The 18,484-nt window shown below is 39.3% G+C and overlaps 1 protein-coding gene across 13 annotated transcripts in view; it reads right to left on the reverse strand.

Moving 5' to 3' along the window:
• Positions 1-18,484, reverse strand: part of LOC126426744 (eukaryotic translation initiation factor 4 gamma 1-like) — a 656,907-nt gene that overhangs the window by 48,273 nt on the left and 590,150 nt on the right. For 10 of the 13 annotated variants that reach the window (XM_050088722.1, XM_050088718.1, XM_050088727.1 and 7 more), the window contains 4 exons: positions 16,648-16,786; positions 10,048-10,264; positions 6,297-6,442; positions 5,666-5,758 (listed from right to left, as the gene is read on the reverse strand). In XM_050088722.1, coding sequence (XP_049944679.1) covers positions 5,666-5,758; positions 6,297-6,442; positions 10,048-10,264; positions 16,648-16,786 — 595 coding nt within the window. The remainder of the gene's footprint in view (positions 1-5,665; positions 5,759-6,296; positions 6,443-10,047; positions 10,265-16,647; positions 16,787-18,484) is intronic. The other 3 variants (XM_050088721.1, XM_050088719.1, XM_050088720.1) reach the window with 3 other exon arrangements.

Genomic DNA, 18,484 nt, shown 5'->3' on the forward strand with positions numbered 1-18,484 from the left:
ACTTTATTATACAGTGTCAAAGTAATAATAAGTAACCTTGAAGGATGAATATTCTAATTTTGCTTTCATTTCACTTACAGAACTTAATTACTGCATGGCTCCTACGTCAATCAGGACTATTTAAAAACTAAAAAAATAATAGCATTCAAAACAAAACTTTGCAATGTATGTGGCAACAGGACCACTGGCAAGCCCACGATATGCGACCTACAGGTCAAAGGAAATGCACTGATCACGTCTATGGATTTCCTTTCAACAGTTACAGGACTGCCTGAAATGACCTGAACACACACTTGTGCCACGGTATACCAACCACAGACTCAATGAAATTTTTTATTTGGCAACACTTGTATTAGCATTATATTTTAGCCGACTTGGAATCTACCAGTTGTATGAATCAGGTCAACTGTTGACTGAGCAACAAAGGTCGTTTAAAAGTAAATTCAAAACTGGAAGGCCACTGCTGTTACATGAATTCCAATAAATCTAGTGCGTAGCAGGTTACTTTGATCTCCTCCCACTGCAGCAGAGTCCCAGAAACCAGCAGTTCCCTTCCTACATATTTTTCTCACTTCAAACATGCTGTTCCCGTATCTTGTTCTTACAACTGTTATTTAATTCCTATCACATTATTTTCAAACAATATTTTCTGTCAACTGTGATTTCCATTGCATTTTAAGAGAAAGTGGCACACTTCTTAGCAATATATTTCACGACTCTGCGTAATTTATGCCGTTTGTCCCTTAACAAGTGAGGCTCAGTTTTGTGTGACCAATCCTCATTATCCCTCCCACTATAACCTGGGCCCAACCAAGCAACCTTCCCTTCCCTTCCCTAATTCAGAACTACAGCATTGGTATTAGTCGGCATTATGGGTTGCACCTCCTGAAGGCAACAAGGGTTGAACAAACTGCCACGCAAAGAAACCCGAATGAATTTTTGAAATATATTGTTGTAATCAAATGTCTGCTTTTGTACACTGATTACAAGTTTTGTGGAGTAATAAAAATCTTTGTGTGTTAAGAAAGAGATAAAACTGCAGCCAGTTGCAATAATCACTATGTGGATGATGTGGCCTATTCTACACCTTACTTTAGATCTATGTGACGATGCCATTATGGCCGTACCACTTTAGGACATGCTGTAAAATAATCTGAGGGTGGTCATTACAGACTGAAACCGACCATCGTCTATAAAGAATTGATATTGTGATCAGACTGGAATAAACAGCATTTGATAGTGAGAAGTTAATTCAAAGAATGCTGTGCTTGACTCAAGATTTAGATTTATCTAGGAAATCAGCTGAGCTTCTTGCATAGAGACTAAAAGAAAAATGTTGCCATCAGCCTGGTGTGTAACATTCTATTTAACTAGAGAGTCAACATTCTTCCATATTTTAACAAGACAAATGATATTATATACTATAGTGATATTTCTGCACTTTTAAATTTTATGGGTCTTCCAGTATAAAAACTGGAAGACTGGCGATTTTTAATAGATAGCTCAAGAAAGTTTTACATGTGTCTTACTGCATAATAATGGAAATAGATCATTCAAGTACTCCTAAGGAAGAATATCGAAACATTACACTTATTTTAGACAATTTTGTTTCATCATCAGTCGTCTGCAGATATACAAAACTGGTGAAATTTTTATTGGGTTAGCAAAGAGGATATACAAAATATGTTTCCTAGTCTATGGGACAGCCATGAGAAAAATTAAACTCATGGCAAGTTGAATCTGAAGCATGGACGAACTTTATAGCAATTGTCAAAATTTTTTGGGGAACCACAAAGCTGAAGAATATTCCAAAATAGTTGACAAAATTTTCCAAATACTAGGAGCTAATGAGTTTCACATTGCCTTCTTGTGCACTGCTATTTAGATTAATTTCTTGACAACTTGGGCAATTACAATGAAGAACAAGGGGAACAGTTGAACCAGTACATCAAGATTATGGAGGGAAGACATCGAAGCTTTTGGGATCGCCGTATGATGGCAGACTACTGCTGGAACTTGCAGAGACACTCCAGACCAAAACCACTGGAAACACCCATACAAAATCATTTTCTTTTCCAGTGTAAATTGATTATCTTTGTATAAAAAAGTAGTGTCAACTCAACAAAAATATGATTTTCATATTAAGCTGACCACAATAACCTGAAATTGATTAAAAAAGCCCATCTCAACAGTGTCACCCTGTGTTATTCTTAGGAATATTGTATATTTAAACATTCCCTTCATACTTTACATTTATGGTTTACGTCTTTGTAGGTTAGACCTACATGACAATGTCGAGGTATTACAAGAAACAGGTACTGAACAGTGAGAGAATAAACATGCAGCATGGAAGACACTGTGATTTAAGAAATTCATCCCACTCTTTCACACAACGTAATTCATTTTGTGTAAAAAGAAATTTACGTTGCAAGTAACGCTTTTCAAACCACCTTTCGCAGTACTATCCCCAGACTGTTAGAAATAGGTTCGAATTAGTAATTGCCAGAGAGTGCCAGAAAACAAGCATTATCACATGTGCGCAGCTGCAGTGGTGTAGGAAGCCTACATGTTCATATGTATAAAGCACTAAGAGAGTGTACATTAAGCCATAAAAGAAACTAGAACATCAGAGGATACTCAAAAAGCATCGGAATTTCGTAAAGCATATTAAAATGCATAATTCGGCTTTGAGCACACACGGACGGAGAGAGCGTACAGATGGTGTAGCAGTTCTTCAGAACCCCGAGCGCCACAGATGGCGTCACATGATTCACATATAACACAAAGTATGCATTTTATAACATCATGGTAAGGTTTTAATGTTTTCTGTCATTTTTATTGGCTGGACTGAAATGTTTCATTCATTTCCCTATTGACCCCAAAAGAACACTGAAATGTTTGTGTCCTTACTGACCTGTATCCTGGGCTGAATAGTGACAGTGATACAAAATTAATTTTGTAGTGAGTAAAAAAAGCCATGTGATTAACTACACAATAGGTCCACGCGATTTATACGATATAAATACCAAAATTTGAACGAGGTATTAGGAAATTATTTGAAAAGCTATCCCTATACACCCTGTTTTACAGTAAATCTGAAGATTCTTTAATTTTGCAACTACTAATGCTGTGTTACACACGATAAACTACGAATGCTTAGACGTAGCATGCCTTTAATTTATTATAAAAACAGGTAACAGATGTACACTCATCAGAGTGAAGGGACATGCACAAAAATGTTTACTTCTTACATTGACGTACACATACTTTACTATATGTACAACAGCAGGTGTTATTGCCACTGCAGGAAGCTTCTGGAAGAAGGTAGAGCATTTTGTTTGATCAAACTTTTTGGACAGTTAGCACATCAAAAATGATTGTGAAGAGAAACTTAATTGGAGCATAGGCATGAAAGTGTCACTTCTATCCCAAAGGAGACCATACTTTGTGTTGGCTACAAATTTTCTGTTTTGTACACCCCTGCCCCTTTCGAGACCTGTGCCACATCCATTCCATTGGGGTGGACATTAGCTACGGAAGGTGCTATCTAGCGGCCGGTGAGGCTATCACCGTTACGAGAACAGGTATGTGTTGACAAGGCGACACATTAGAAAAAGTATCTTGCACGTTGTCCACTAAGAAAGATGTTTTAAAGTGGTAAGAAAAACATACCCACAACTATGGTAACTTGTGAAAGTCTCTAGTCAGCATTTATCTCTGCTTCAGGACATACTACACGACCTACTGGAGGAGTCAGTATTTTCTCTGGCTGACAACATTGAAGCAGATTGGGACTGGGAGGTTGTGCTGTGACAAGAATGTTATCTCAGAAACAGATAACAGCACAGAAGAATCTGAAGCTGAGGCAGAGGATCCAGTCATTCTCCCACGCTTAGTGTTCAGTACACCTGTCCAGAAGAAATGAGTGAAGTGAACAGTACACGGAGGGTGGCAGAAAGTGATTCTGACACGTCCGCCCCTCATTCTTAGCTGAGCATGGAGTAAAAATAAATCAAAAAGCACCTGCAAACATTTCTCTCTCTCTCTGATCTATTTGCTGGAAACCACTGTTTACAGAACTTGTCTTTATGAGAGACAAAATGTGAAGGAAACCCTGTGTAGCTGTGGCACAATAACTATTCCACAGCTGAGGTTCCCAGGCACGAATCTGCATTACATCAAATAACTCAAGATTACGACCTATCGCTTTGCCAACACTGGAATGCTGCACTAAGGACATATCCAATCGCGAATAGCACGACAGCTGATCAATTTGAAATAATCACGAGTTTTCTTCACTTTACTGGTAACAGCGCACAAGGACTGATCAATAACAATCTGACTGCTAGATTAGCCCAGTTTTAAATTCACTTCAGACGATTTCTACAAGCAGTCGACTAAGAGGAAGAAGTCTGTTGACAAGCAATATATACCTTTCAGAGGTTGAAGAAACTTTAAGCACGGGTCATCAAAGTACGGATGTGTGCAGGTAGCTCAGAATATGTGCACATATCTGTAGTTTAATTGAGTCAGAAGAGAAAGCAGAAGCGATCCGTTACCGTGCAGAAGGCGCCCTCAGACCGATTATACACAATACAAAAATCACAGTGTTTCTCGATAATTTGTTCACTATTGTGCCTCTGCCCCAGGAACTGAAGAAATGTACAATGTATGCCACAGCAACATATCTAACAGATAGTCTAACAGCAGCTGAAAGTGTTTTACTTCCTGAGAAGTAAAGAAGGACAGAGTAACTTTCAACTGTAGTAACTCCAGCGACTGTTGGTAGTAAAACATTGGAACAAGAATTTATTGAAATTTCTCGCCTATGTGCTGTTGCTCATTATATTTCATGTGAGTTGTGTCGGTCTAACAGACAAATGTTTAGCACTGTATGCGCACCACCACTGCAACTACGTCCGTACCGGTGAGTGCATCTTTTCTCAACATGGAGGGAGCAAATTGCTGGTTCGTACACGCGACAGGACGTAATTTGACCTCCTTAGAATTTGAAGAGTATGTAGTGAGAGCACAAATAAAAACTGGTCACGTGATGAAACCAGTGTAAAGAGGCAGGCCGAATTTAACTCGAGGTCAGATGAAGTAAGCTATTGTGTAGGGAACCATTGGCCAAGCTGACCAATGTAAAAAATATACTAATTGCTGTCACAATGAAATTTGTAAAACACACACACTATATTATTATCAAATGGAAACACCTTTGTGTCCAGATTGTTTCAAAAATTCACTCACTAAAAGATGATAACTATTTTTACAGTAATTGCATTGTCATGTGTTCACTGCAGGAGAAATAATTAAAATCTGATACAGATAGCTAAAAATTATAATAAATGATTGATTACTTTCAACTTATTTGTTGATAACGATCACTCAAATTGTATTTTCTTTCAAATTAACATATGCAAGGAAGGGGTAGAGGCACAAAAAGTCACAGTTATATATCCACAATAAGAATATATTTTACAATCTCTCTCCCTCACAACTTCAGCTCTAGGAAACTGCAAAATTATAGACTATAGGAACTGATTTTTTTAGCCCTTCATTGATAATTTTTCCTCACAGTCAGTCAGTCCACTACTTTCATCGGTATTAATCATTAGGGCACACCAGCGAAAAGTAAAAAAAATTGTTAACTAATATTCACCGTAACACGTACCCCTCGGTAGCTCTGAGATTTTGTGAACGCCGGTGTGAAGTTGTCATGAGGGCCCCTGCTTAGATCCGGCAATCTTGGCTGCTGAAAGAAAAGCTCATTACACCAGTGCACCACAATACTGCCCTACTCTCAATCTAACAAACAGTTTCAGAAATTTTCCACAATCACAAGTATGTCAGAAACTCCAGTCTGGCATGACATCTGTTTCATCACAGAAAAAAATAAAATTGCAACTAAAAATTAAAAATAGAATACACTTTACTTTTTATAGTATGTGAAACACTTACAAAACTATGTAAACTTTATAACAAGCAGAAACGAACAGAAATCACATACACTGAAAGAAAAAAAAATCACGTTTACTCAAAGAAACAACAACTTGCCAAATGAATTTCAGAGCATGCCAACACAAAACTTAAATAAAACAATTGCATTTCTTTTCAATAAAAGAGGATGACTATAAAAGTTGGCATACCATGAATGAAATATCCTTTTGCAAAAAGGTGATAACCTTTGATCCCTTTCGTGGCGCAATGGGAGAGAAGAAACAAATTATTGCCACTTCTGCATCCAAGAGCTTAACTGTAAACTGCACTTACAGCATTAGAAGGTTACTCACCCTGTTCACTTTGTCTTTCAGTACAAAGTTCAGAACATCAGGACGTATCTCCGGCTTCTTCTTTGCTTCTGTTGTATCTTTGAGCTTAATGAGGAAATCTCTCTCATATTTCTTTTTACCGTCAGGGTTGAATGGGCTCCATTGATCTAGAATAATAAATGTAAGATTCACTCTGAATCTGGCAATTAGATAAATACACACAGTAACTAAAGAAACTATCACATAAAAGCTTTTGTATAACCAAGAACATGCCGGTCACTACCCCTATATAAGAAAAAACACACGTCCCGAGGTAATTTATTCGTGGAGACAGAAGTAGACATAATTGTTTCCCAATGTCACAAATAATGTTCAATTTTATGAACACAGGGCTATGAACACAACTATAAACCCAGAGATAAATTTTTGCTGCACTTGCTTCCGAAGGCAGCTCAGTTATCTAAGGCTTTTGTTAACAGCTGCTCTACGAAATGACCTGCAGCTTACATAATGACTAAGTGGTCATTGTAATGTGCACGGTTCAGTTTAATTTTAGTCGGCTGTCGTTTGAAGATAAATCTAGTAAAATAGTGAACTGCCAAACAAAATTCTGTCCAGTGTTCCCTCTTTTCATAAATAGTATGTAACCCTTTACCTATTTATTGCCAGTGCAGAAGATGCAGCTTTACTGTACGATTAAATGATGATGGCGTCCTCTTGGGTAAAATATTCCGGAGGTAAAGTAGTCCCCCATTCGGATCTCCGGGCAGGGTCTACTCGAGAGGACGTCGTTATCAGGAGAAAGAAAACTGGCGTTCTACGGATCAGAGCGTGGAATGTCAGATCCCTTAATCGGGCAGGTAGGTTAGAAAATTTAAAAAGGGAAATGGATAGCTTGAAGTTAGATATAGTGTGAATTGGTGAAGTTCGGTGGCAGGAGGAACAAGACTTCTGGTCAGGTGACAACAGGGTTATAAACACAAAAGCAAATAGGGGTAATGCAGGAGTAGGTTTAATAATGAATAGGAAAATAGGAATGCGGGTAAGCTACTACAAACAGCATAGTGAACGCATTATTGTGGCCAAGATAGATACGAAGCCCACACCTACAACAGTAGTACAAGTTTATATGCCAACTAGCTCTGCAGATGACGAAGAAATTGAAGAAATGTATGATGAAATAAAAGAAATTATTCAGATTGTGAAGGGAGACGAAAATTTAATAGTCATGGGTGACTGGAATTAGAGTGTAGGAAAAGGGAGAGAAGGAAACATAGTACGTGAATATGGATTGGGGCTAAGAAATGAAAGAGGAAGCCGCCTGGTAGAATTTTGCACAGAGCACAACATAATCATAGCTAACACTTGGTTTAAGAATCATGATAGAAGGCTGTATACATGGAAGAACCCTGGAGATACTAAAAGGTATCAGATAGATTATATAATGGTAAGACAGAGATTTAGGAACCAGGTTTTAAATTGTAAGACATTTCCAGGGGCAGATGTGGATTCTGACCACAATCTATTGGTTATGACCTGTAGATTAAAACTGAAGAAACTGCAAAAAGGTGGGAATTTAAGGAGATGGGACCTGGATAAACTGAAAGAACCAGAGGTTGTACAGAGTTTCAGGAAGAGCATAAGGACACAATTGACAGAAATGGGGGAAAGAAATACAGTAGAAGAAGAATGGGTAGCTTTGAGGGGTGAAGTAGCGAAGGCAGCAGAGGATCAAGTAGGTAAAAAGACGAGGGCTAGTAGAAATCCTTGGATAACAGAAGAAATATTTACTTTAATTGATGAATGGAGAAAATATAAAAATGCAGTAAATGAAGCAGGCAAAAAGGAATACAAACGTCTCAAAAATGAGATCGACAGGAAGTGCAAAATGGCTAAGCGGGGATGGCTAGAGGACAAATGTAAGGATGTAGAGGCCTATCTCACTAGGGGTAAGATAGATACTGCCTACAGGAAAATTAAAGAGACCTTTGGGGATAAGAGAACGACTTGTATGAATATCAAGAGCTCGGATGGAAACCCAGTTCTAAGCAAAGAAGGGAAAGCAGAAAGGTGGATGGAGTATATAGAGGGTCTATACAAGGGTGATGTACTTGAGGACAATATTATGGAAATGGAAGAGGATGTAGATGAAGATGAAATGGGAGATATGCTACTACGTGAAGAGACATAGACGATAACGAGTTTGGACAAGAAGAGAATAGAAGCTTTCGAAATGTGGTGCTACAGAAGAATGCTGAAGATTAGATGGGTAGATCACATAACTAATGAGGAAGTATTGAATAGGATTGGGGACAAGAGAAGTTTGTGGCACAACTTGACCAGAAGACGGGATCGGTTGGTAGGACATGTTCTGAGGCATCAAGGGATCACCAATTTAGTATTGGAGGGCAGCGCGGAGGGTAAAAATCTTAGAGGGAGACCAAGAGATGAATACACTAAACAGATTCAGAAGGATGTAGATTGCAGTGGGCATTGGGAGATGATCAAGCTTGCACAGGATAGAGTAGCATGGAGAGCTGCATCAAACCAGTCTCAGGACTGAAGACCACAACAACAACAGAAGATCCACCTGTCACTGATCCTCACAATGTGAATAATGGTCTGAAGACATTTCTGCCCATATTTACCGTTAACTGTACTCCTTTTTTACGTATTTCAGGTCACAGCTAGCATAGAAACTAAGTCCTCATTCTGTCACGTTTCAAGCCTACACACAAGTAAAGGAGGACATCCAAATCTAATATATAAAAATGATTATTTTTCACCTGCTGTGCATTCCTATACCATTTGTCTGATTATTAAGTTGAATTAGGGGCACGCCATAGATTTTTAATTAGTACCACCACACCTCCACCATCACTCTAGGGGTAAGAACACAGACCATGTACATATATTTCATAACATGTATCATCATCATCATCATCATCATCATCATCATCTTAAACATCATAATATCCATAGTTATGGGGATGCAGGCTCACAGATGACAGTCTTGATGATGTGCTATCCCTACGATGTGGCGGTAGGTGTGGAAAGACTGACATTTCGGGAATGTCAAACAACTGAAATAATTTCAGGCAAACTTGGCACACACACATCACTAGCCATATAGGGAAAAAAAAAGTTACATTGACAGTCCCAGTAGTATTACGGCTGAGGGTAGAGCTGATGTGCGCCAAGCACCCCTCAGGAGTGTCTGAAGCAATTTCAATCAAATTTGATACATAAGTAACTCATTATTTGTATAACAATATTACAGGAATAAGAAACCTTTACTACCCATAGTATTAATGCAAATTGTGTTGCTCAAGGCATCGACCGAGTGAGCCAGTAATTCTATGAGCACTTTTGCAGCCAAAGATTACACCATATAGGTGAATCCCATAGATACACTAAACATCCTCTCTCAAGTTGCACAGGGTAAAACAGCAGAAGACTGTTCCCTGAGGGTTCAGATGTAACTGCAGAGTGGGATTTGCTACATATACATATGAAATACATGAACAAGTGTGTGCAGAATGTGTAACATCTCCCTCTTCGTGTGTGTGTGTGTGTGTGTGTGTGTGTGTGTGTGTGTGTGTGTGTGTGTGTGTGTGTGTGTAGGGAGGGGGGAGGGGGCCACTACTATGGTAACTCTCAAACCTCAGCAACGAGGAATTCCAGTATTTATCATCAATGTGAATTCTGGAAAACAGGATCATCAGTGGTTTGAGCACGACAAACTTTTGTGTGTAACTGCTGAATCATGTACCTTCTCTGTACATCTGCTTAGGCACAGGCAGAACAGGCTTGGGTGGAATATTCTCTATGATCTCATCTTCCTTCTTCTCCTTGAGTGCTGCTGCAGACACCTTCGCATTCGCTTCGTTCCGTGCAGCGACTAGTTTCTGCTCCTTCTCCTTTTCACCCTCCGCCTCCTCTTCTCCTTTCTCTTTCTCCTTTTCTTGGTCTTTTTCCTTCTCGTTCTCCTGTAAAGAAAGGAAGACAGTGAAACCTTTTAATGTATGTTAATGGAAAAATGCAAATGATCTTGCCATCTGTGGGGTGGCTTGCTTGCCTGCGATCACAAAGGAGGGGTATCTTAAAGTGCCGGACAAACAAGGTTCCTGAAGAGGGGCCTTTTAACATAAACCAAAATAGCCTTGCTGTGCTAGTACTGTGAACAGCTAAAAGCAATGGGATACTACAGATTTGGTTTCCCGAGAGCATTTAGCTCTACTACGACAGCATCCTCTCAGTCAAAATATTCTGGAGGTAAGATAGACACCCATTCAGATCTCCAGGCAGGAACAACTCATGAGGACATCATCAGGAGAAATAAAACTGGCATTCTACAAATCGGAGTGTGGAATGTCAAAACTCTTAATTACTCATGTTAAGTTAGAAAACGGGGGTAATGCAAGAGTTGGGTTAATAATGAATACGAAAATAGGAATGCAGGTATTATGAACAGAATAGTGAACACATTGTAGCTAAGATAGACACAAAGTCCCACCTACCACAGTAGAACATGTTTATACACCAACTAGCTCTCCAGATGAAGAAATTGAAGTGTACAATGAGGAAAGTTATTCGAATAATTAAGGGAGACAGAAATTTTAATAGTCATTTGGGACTGGAATTCAACTGTAGGAAAAGGAAGAGAAGGAAAAGTAGTAGGTGAATATGATCATAGCTAGAGCACTTCAAGAATCACAAAAGGTTGTATACGTGGAAGAGGCCTGGAGCCACCGGAACGTTTCAGATATGATTACATAATGGTAAGACAGATTTTGGAAGCAGGTTTTACATTGTATTTTCTTTATTGGAAAAACACACATGCCGTGCAAAGGATTACATTCAGTTACATTACTTGTCTTTGCTATAAGACTTTTCAGAGGCAGATGTGGACTAGGACCACAGTTTACTGGTGACAAAATGTATGCTGAAACTATAGAAATTGCAAAAAGTTAGGAAATTATGGAGATGGGACCTGGGTAAGTTGAAAGAACAAGTGGTTGAGAGTTTCACAGGAAGCATTACTAAAGAACTGACTACGAAAGGGGAAAGGAATACTGTAGACCAATGGGTAGCTTTGAGAGATGAAACTGAAGGCAGCATAGGATCGAATAGGTAAAAAGACAAGGCCTAGTAGATATCCTCTGATAACACAAGGGATTTAAGTTAACTGATAAAAGGAGGAAAATTACAAATGCAAATGACTGAACAAACTCAAGAATTTAGAAGCGTATTTCACTAGGAGGAAAATAGATACCGCCCGCAGAAAATTAAAGGGCTTTTGGAGAAAGAGAAGCAGCTGTACAAATATCAAAAGCTCAGTGGGGAAACCAGTACTATGGGAAGAAGGAAACGCTGAAAGGTGGAATGAGTATACAGAAATATCATAGAAGGGGAAGAAGATGTAAATGAAGTGGGAGATCTACTGTGAGGAGGAGTTGACAGAGCACTCAAAAACAAGTTCAAACAAGGCCCCTGGAGTAGATTATGTTACACCAGAACTACTTATAGGCTTGGGAGAGTCAGCCATGATAAAACTCTTCCCTCTCACGTGCAATATGTGCGAGACAGGTGAAATATCATCAGACTTCGCAATTGCTGGGACACACACACACACACACACACACACACACACACACACACACACACACACACACACACACACACACCTTACAGAAGAAGAATGAAAAAATGGGAGAAGGGAAAATCAGTTTGGATACCGGAAAAATGGAGATACACACAAGGCAATACTGACCCTACGGCTTATCTTAGAAGATTGTTAAGGAAATACAAACCTGCACTTATAGCATTTGTAGACTCAGAAAGCCTTTGACAATGTTCACAGGAATACTCTGTTTGGAATTCTGAGTGTAGTACATGTGAACAATAGAGTGAAAGGCTATTTACGGAGTTGAAAGGCATGGAAGATATGCAGTGGCTGAAAAGGGGGGTGAGAAAGGGATGCTAATCCCCAATGTTATTCAATCATTATATTGAAGAAGCAGTGAAAATAAATTGAAGAAAGCTTTGGAGTCTCTTCAAAGTATAGGGAGAAGGAACAAGAACTTCTGAGGTCTCTCAGTGACAGCTTAATCCTGTCAGACCGCAGAGGACTTTGAAGAGCACTTTAACAGAATGGACAGTGTCTTGTGAGGAGGATACAAGACCACCATCAACAAAAGCAAAACAAGAGGCACTGAATGTAGTCTAAATAAATTAGGCGATGGGAAAGAAATTAAAGAGTACGAAATGACATGAAGTAGCACATCAGTTTTGCTATTTGAGCGGAAAATAACATGATGGTAAAGGAAGAGAGGACACAAAATATGAACTTGCAATGGCAATGAAAGCATTTCAAATGATGCAAATTCTGTTGACATTGATTATGCACCTAACTATTATGAAGTCTATTCTCATGGTATCCGTCTGGAGTGTAGCCACGTACGGAAATAGAACATAGACAATAAACAGTTTACACAACAAGAGAATAGAAGCTTTGGTGCTACAAAAGATTACTGAATGGAACTTGGAATCAAAATTTACGGCACAACCAGACTAGAAGAAACTACTGATTGATGGGACACATTCTCGGACAACATTTTTCATCACCAACTTAGTAACAGGAGGTGTGGGAGTGCAAAAATTGAAGGATGGATATAGTAAGCAGATTCAGAAGCTGTCAGTGTCTGTTATTCAGAGACTAAGAGACTTGCACATCAGAGAGTAACATGGAAAGCTGCATCAAACCAGTCTTTGGACTGAACAGAGGAAGGAGGAGGAGGAGAACACAGGAAGACTGAAAACCAAATGCGTACTGCACATGTAACTTCTGAATATTTTCATCACAGTTGTAGTCCACAGTTGTCTCCCACAGGTACTAATGTCGTGCAGTACAGCCACAATCACATTACTATAATTTATGAATTAAGACATTTTTGAAGATCCCAGTGTACATCCACTGTAAAGAACAACAACAACACAGCCAAGTTTACCAACCCACCACAAAAAGCTCTTTACTTAAGGCAATACAGCACAGATGAAATTAGTGCCAACAGTCAAAATACTACTGTATGAGCAGCAACAATACAGCCTCTACTGAAGCCACAAATGAAGTTTACGTCTGTATCAAATTGAAATGTTTTGCCCAATGACGACATTCCCCTACTGTTATAATACTGTTAATGTTCACAGTTTACTTAAGGTTATGCTGAAATTCATACATTTCCAATGAAGGCAGACACATTGTCTGCTCATTTATGACGAATGACTAATCTGTTCTGCGTAACGTTTGGATGTGTACTGGGAACATTTTGCAGATGCGGGTGTAGAATGAGCCAGGCAAGGTTAAATGACCAAGTTTTACAGACCGTGAGAAAATTTATTCCTCGTGCGGGGTATAGGACATTGTGCACAGGCCCGTTTGGTAGGCTAACAGCAGTGAACGAGGGGGCTGAGAAGTGAGCACTTTACTAATGTATATCATTTCAGAAGTAGATCTACAATGGAATTAGGACGTAAATTATTCTTAGCTAGACAGGTGTCTCTGCAGGAGAGCTTACCATTCAGCCAACATTCCTTAACAGTATTCCTCATCCACCCATTACACACACTGATGCACTCTTTGCAAGTGCAAATGATTGTTTCTTAAGTGACAGTCTCACTCAGTATGTAGGCCATAATGACTACTCCTTAACAATATAAGGAAATACTTTTAACCACAAACTGGAGATTATGAACTGTCTGGGCAACCTGCAGCAAATGACTACAAAACACTTATTGACAGATTATACCAACCAGCACTGCTGGTGGACACTGAAGTTCTTTTTCTTTCATAGCTGACAGCTGTAATGCACCTTCTAGCATTTTAATACATTTGTATGATCTCATCCTTGATCTCTACCACCATGCAGAAACAAGGCATTTAATGTCATTACCAAATATCTCTAACAGTTCTCAACAGGACTTACTTCAAATTTGTAGACGATTTACTCTAATCAGTTGAAAAAGGCTCCTATCAAAGTACAAAAATGCAAATATATTCTGGTGTATCCAAAAGCGTAAAGTGGAGTGCGAGCAGCCTCACGACTCAGGGATGGTCCCTTAGGTTTAGAGGATCCCCATTCTTCCTGGAAGGAAGCAGGTTTCTACTAATACCCTCAGTAAGCAAATGCCACATTGAGGCAGGAAACGAAAAATGAAAGACGCTATCAGGCCTCAAAATCTAATACTGTTGGGGTAAAAAAAGTTGGCCAAGGGAAGCCGAACGAAAGAAGACAAGAAGTCTGACACCTAAGGGGAAGTAATACCAGATAGACAGGGGCCCATATAGTTGCCATCCATACAGTCCCATGATGGGAGCCCCCTGGGAGAACTACATTTTGGCTGTAGCCTCACCAACTGACCAGTTGGCACAGGTGACTGTAGTACGAAAATTAACCAACTCTTCTGTAACTCACCTCAAGACTGCATAGCTGAAGTCAGCTGCCACAGAGTAAGAGTAAAAATGTAACTTCCACCATGCCGAGAGCACTCAAACACTGCATACCAATAGTAAGGGGATCTGTCTTCTCAATGCAAGACTGGAATAATTTAGGAGGGCATTCCAGACTAGTGGTAGCTCTTTGACAAGTTCACGATGTATAACTCAGTGAACACAGAAACTGGAAACAATACGTCTTAAGTCAGAGAGGCACGAAGTAGGCTTCACTGGTGCAAAGGGTATCAAACATTTGTATGTTATTACTTATTCCCATACAAGTAATTCCAATTCGCACTAGTCCATCTGTGCATCACAGCGGCATCCAGAAATGGTGTAGTTTGAACGATTTCGAGGTCATCAAAGCAGCCTCAAGTAACTGAAAAGTGGAAACTAGTATTGACAGAACCGTACATGCTCGAGCAATGACAATTTCCCAGCAGCATTCTCCCTTTCACACAACCACAAGTGGCCTACACTGCTTTGATGAACACAAGGACAACTTAACATCTGACCTGCCCCCACACTTGCATATTCACACGCCATAATTCAGTGGAGGCTTTTGGAACAACAATGGTTCATCACAAAAATTTGTCTAAGTAATTCATGAACATGCAGAACACCTCACTGCACAAAAATAAATTCTCAAGCCAGTATGATGTAAGGAATCTTACCATATCCTAAATTAATAGTGCTCAAGTGCTTTTACAAAATGAGTGTGTCCCATATCAATAAACCAAACAACGTTTTCTCCGATCAATACTGGACTAGTAACACAGGGCGGAGAGGTAACCTCCTGGATATTTCTACCCAAGAGCAGCTCAGGATCTGTATGCAGTCAGTTGAGTAGCTCAGAAACTCCAGTCTGGCATGACATAATACAGGCTTCATCATGGCTTTGTGTTAATGCATTATGAGGCACTGGTAGGGGAACTATATTGCTTTTTACATGTGGTTACCTAGTGCCAGATAAATTCTAATGAAATATTCCTCGTAAATTTTGAAAGCCCCCTGTTCTAAACACATCGAGGTAGCAGAATATTTGGACAGATCCTACTTGTTGGCAGTATTCAAGTATTTAAATACTGGCAAATACTGTTTGATGCTCTGCAACGTTAAGTATCTGACGATCTCTCAGGAAAACTGATGTTATGCTGTTGCTTTCAGTCACATGACATATGAACTGACACTTAAAGCATTCTGCTGGTACATCCAGCTAGAAATTGAAAATGCAGAAATACCCAATGAACTTATATTTTTTTTATGCTTACATGTAACAGCACTGGTTAAAAATAAAGCTATCTGCAGTCTAAAGGCTAGTTTAAACCATCCAGAGGTTTACTAACCTGTCCTGCTGCAGGTGGTATGCTCTTGTTACCTCATTTTAACTACTGTGATAGCTTGTTTTAAGGGGGACCCATATTACCATGTGGATTCCAATCCACAATGCAAACTGACAAAATTATCACTGCCTGAAAAAATATACGGAAAAAATCCAGTAGAAATAAAAGAATTAAGGCCCCCAATCTTTACACAGAAAGTTCGACATTGACGTGTATTTGCTTAGAAGCTAAAATCTATAGCCACACAAACACACTATCGATCCGTCCTTGGTAATGATACTAACATCATTTTCAAACAATTATTCTAATTTCACACAGCTGTGGGTCCTCAAAGAAGAATGATGCAAGAGCATCCACCACTTATCTTCAATAGTTATTCTGCACCATTCCTTACATATCAAAACTTTGCCACCTCGACCTTTCAAATAAATTTTAGTTAGACACATTACTGGCAACACCTAAGTGAAGATTCACAACAATAAAACTCGTTAATTTTCATCAAAAGCAAACTATCCTACATAGAAATCACACTCACCTTTACAGGGGGTTGTATTTCGGGAACCGGCGAAGCAGGTCGCGGTGACGCGGGCCTCGCCGGTGTCAACGAAGGGGCAGGTGAGGTAGACGGGGGTGGCTGCTTCTCTGCAGCCTGGACTGCTGGAGGTGTGCTCTCTCTGCCAAAAGTCACGAACATTCATTTAAATGTACAACGTGCTGACATTTCATTAAGAGCACTGCTCGAAATTCCATCACAAATTATTTTTATTCACGTTGACACGTACGGACCAAAACAATTTCAAAAGCGGCGAAACTGTATCACCCAACACTAGTTATTTTATTAACCCTATAGCACAGAGCGTCCACTACAGTGGGAACCTTTACTGGTCACTTCTCTAACATTTTCAATTAGCTCTGAGGGTGCAAATGCACAGAGTACACTGCAGGGGACACTTCTTCCTTATAATGTGCCCTGCGTGTATTTTCAGCCTCACAGATGACTCAAAACTCCAGAGAAATAGCCATAAAAATCTGTCCACTGCAGTGGAAATCATACATCATGCCACAGGGGCAAGTGTTTTTGACACTGTCACCTGAGAACATTCTAATTTAACATGTTTTACAAAATATTTACGGCAGCAACTAGTGAAAATGTAATATCCACAAGATTTCTTTGAGTCCCCTAACTTCAAGAAAGTATTACAGTGCAGCATCAAAAACCTTAAGACTAATAATGTCAACAAAAATCACAACTACTATAACAAGATGTCCTATGCTCTCCTGATACATCGCACAGCACATCAAAGGAAAATGTTGCTTTCTGGCCAAATATTGTTAAATAATCGAGTAAACCAGCCTTTTAGTGTTGAAGCAGAGGTTGGAGGTCACACGTTCAACTGATCAAAAGTAGAAATTGTGTTACGCTGAAGGACAACCACACCACAACATTTATTATAATCCGAAAGAATCTTTTTTCCAACATGAAAAAATCATTCCTAATGGGTGCTGTTTCAAATGTCCAGTAAAATTAATTTCTGATGAATTAAGTAATTTTGTTTGCTACATGGTTATACCACAGTTCCTCAAAAATATCCTGTAGTTAAAACAGACTACTGCAACAGCCGTCAGCATAACGGCTTGTCACGTACTTTTCCACCCTGGCAAGCTAAAGTAGCTGACCTGGAGGATATGGTACGAATTGCTATCCCAACAATAATTTTGAACTCTGCTACAGTCAAGCAGAATTCCAATGGGTTTGTTGGGTCACTATACAAACAGGACGACAAAATAACACAAAATATAATGAAGCATGAAACTCCCACTTCAAAATTCTTGGCACTCAAGTGCTTCAGTTACACCCGAGTTCTTTAATTCAGTGATTAAATAAAATTTTTGCATAGATCTGACCAAAGTCAACTACCAGAGTTACCAAGAATAATGAGTGGCAAAGGGTATAATCCTTACCCCACTCTGATAGACACCGCAGACACCACCTTCCTCTAAACATAGCTTTCAAACTTTATGAAAGGGCTCTAGCACACAATGGAGACAGCAAAAGATAGTGCTAACGCAGAATAGTGCATTAAGATAGAGCACACATTTTCCTAGAACTATATATGGCAAACTCCATGTGCCCCATTCAAAAATACGGATTACATGATGAAATTGTTATTGAAGTGGCAGTTAGCACTTTCTTCTGCTGAACCCTTGAAGTAGAAAAGAGTGGAGAATGGCAAGGAAATGTAACAGCCTACAGGAGAGACAAGATAAATTTAATTTCAGGCCATATCTTACCAAGCATAATCTAGGCAGTTGATGGAGTAATTCCATATGCACATTTAGTGCCGAGATAGAAGCACACACGCACACACAAA

Source organism: Schistocerca serialis, chromosome 11 (genome assembly GCF_023864345.2).
Source record: "Schistocerca serialis cubense isolate TAMUIC-IGC-003099 chromosome 11, iqSchSeri2.2, whole genome shotgun sequence".
NCBI lineage: Eukaryota > Metazoa > Arthropoda > Insecta > Orthoptera > Acrididae > Schistocerca > Schistocerca serialis.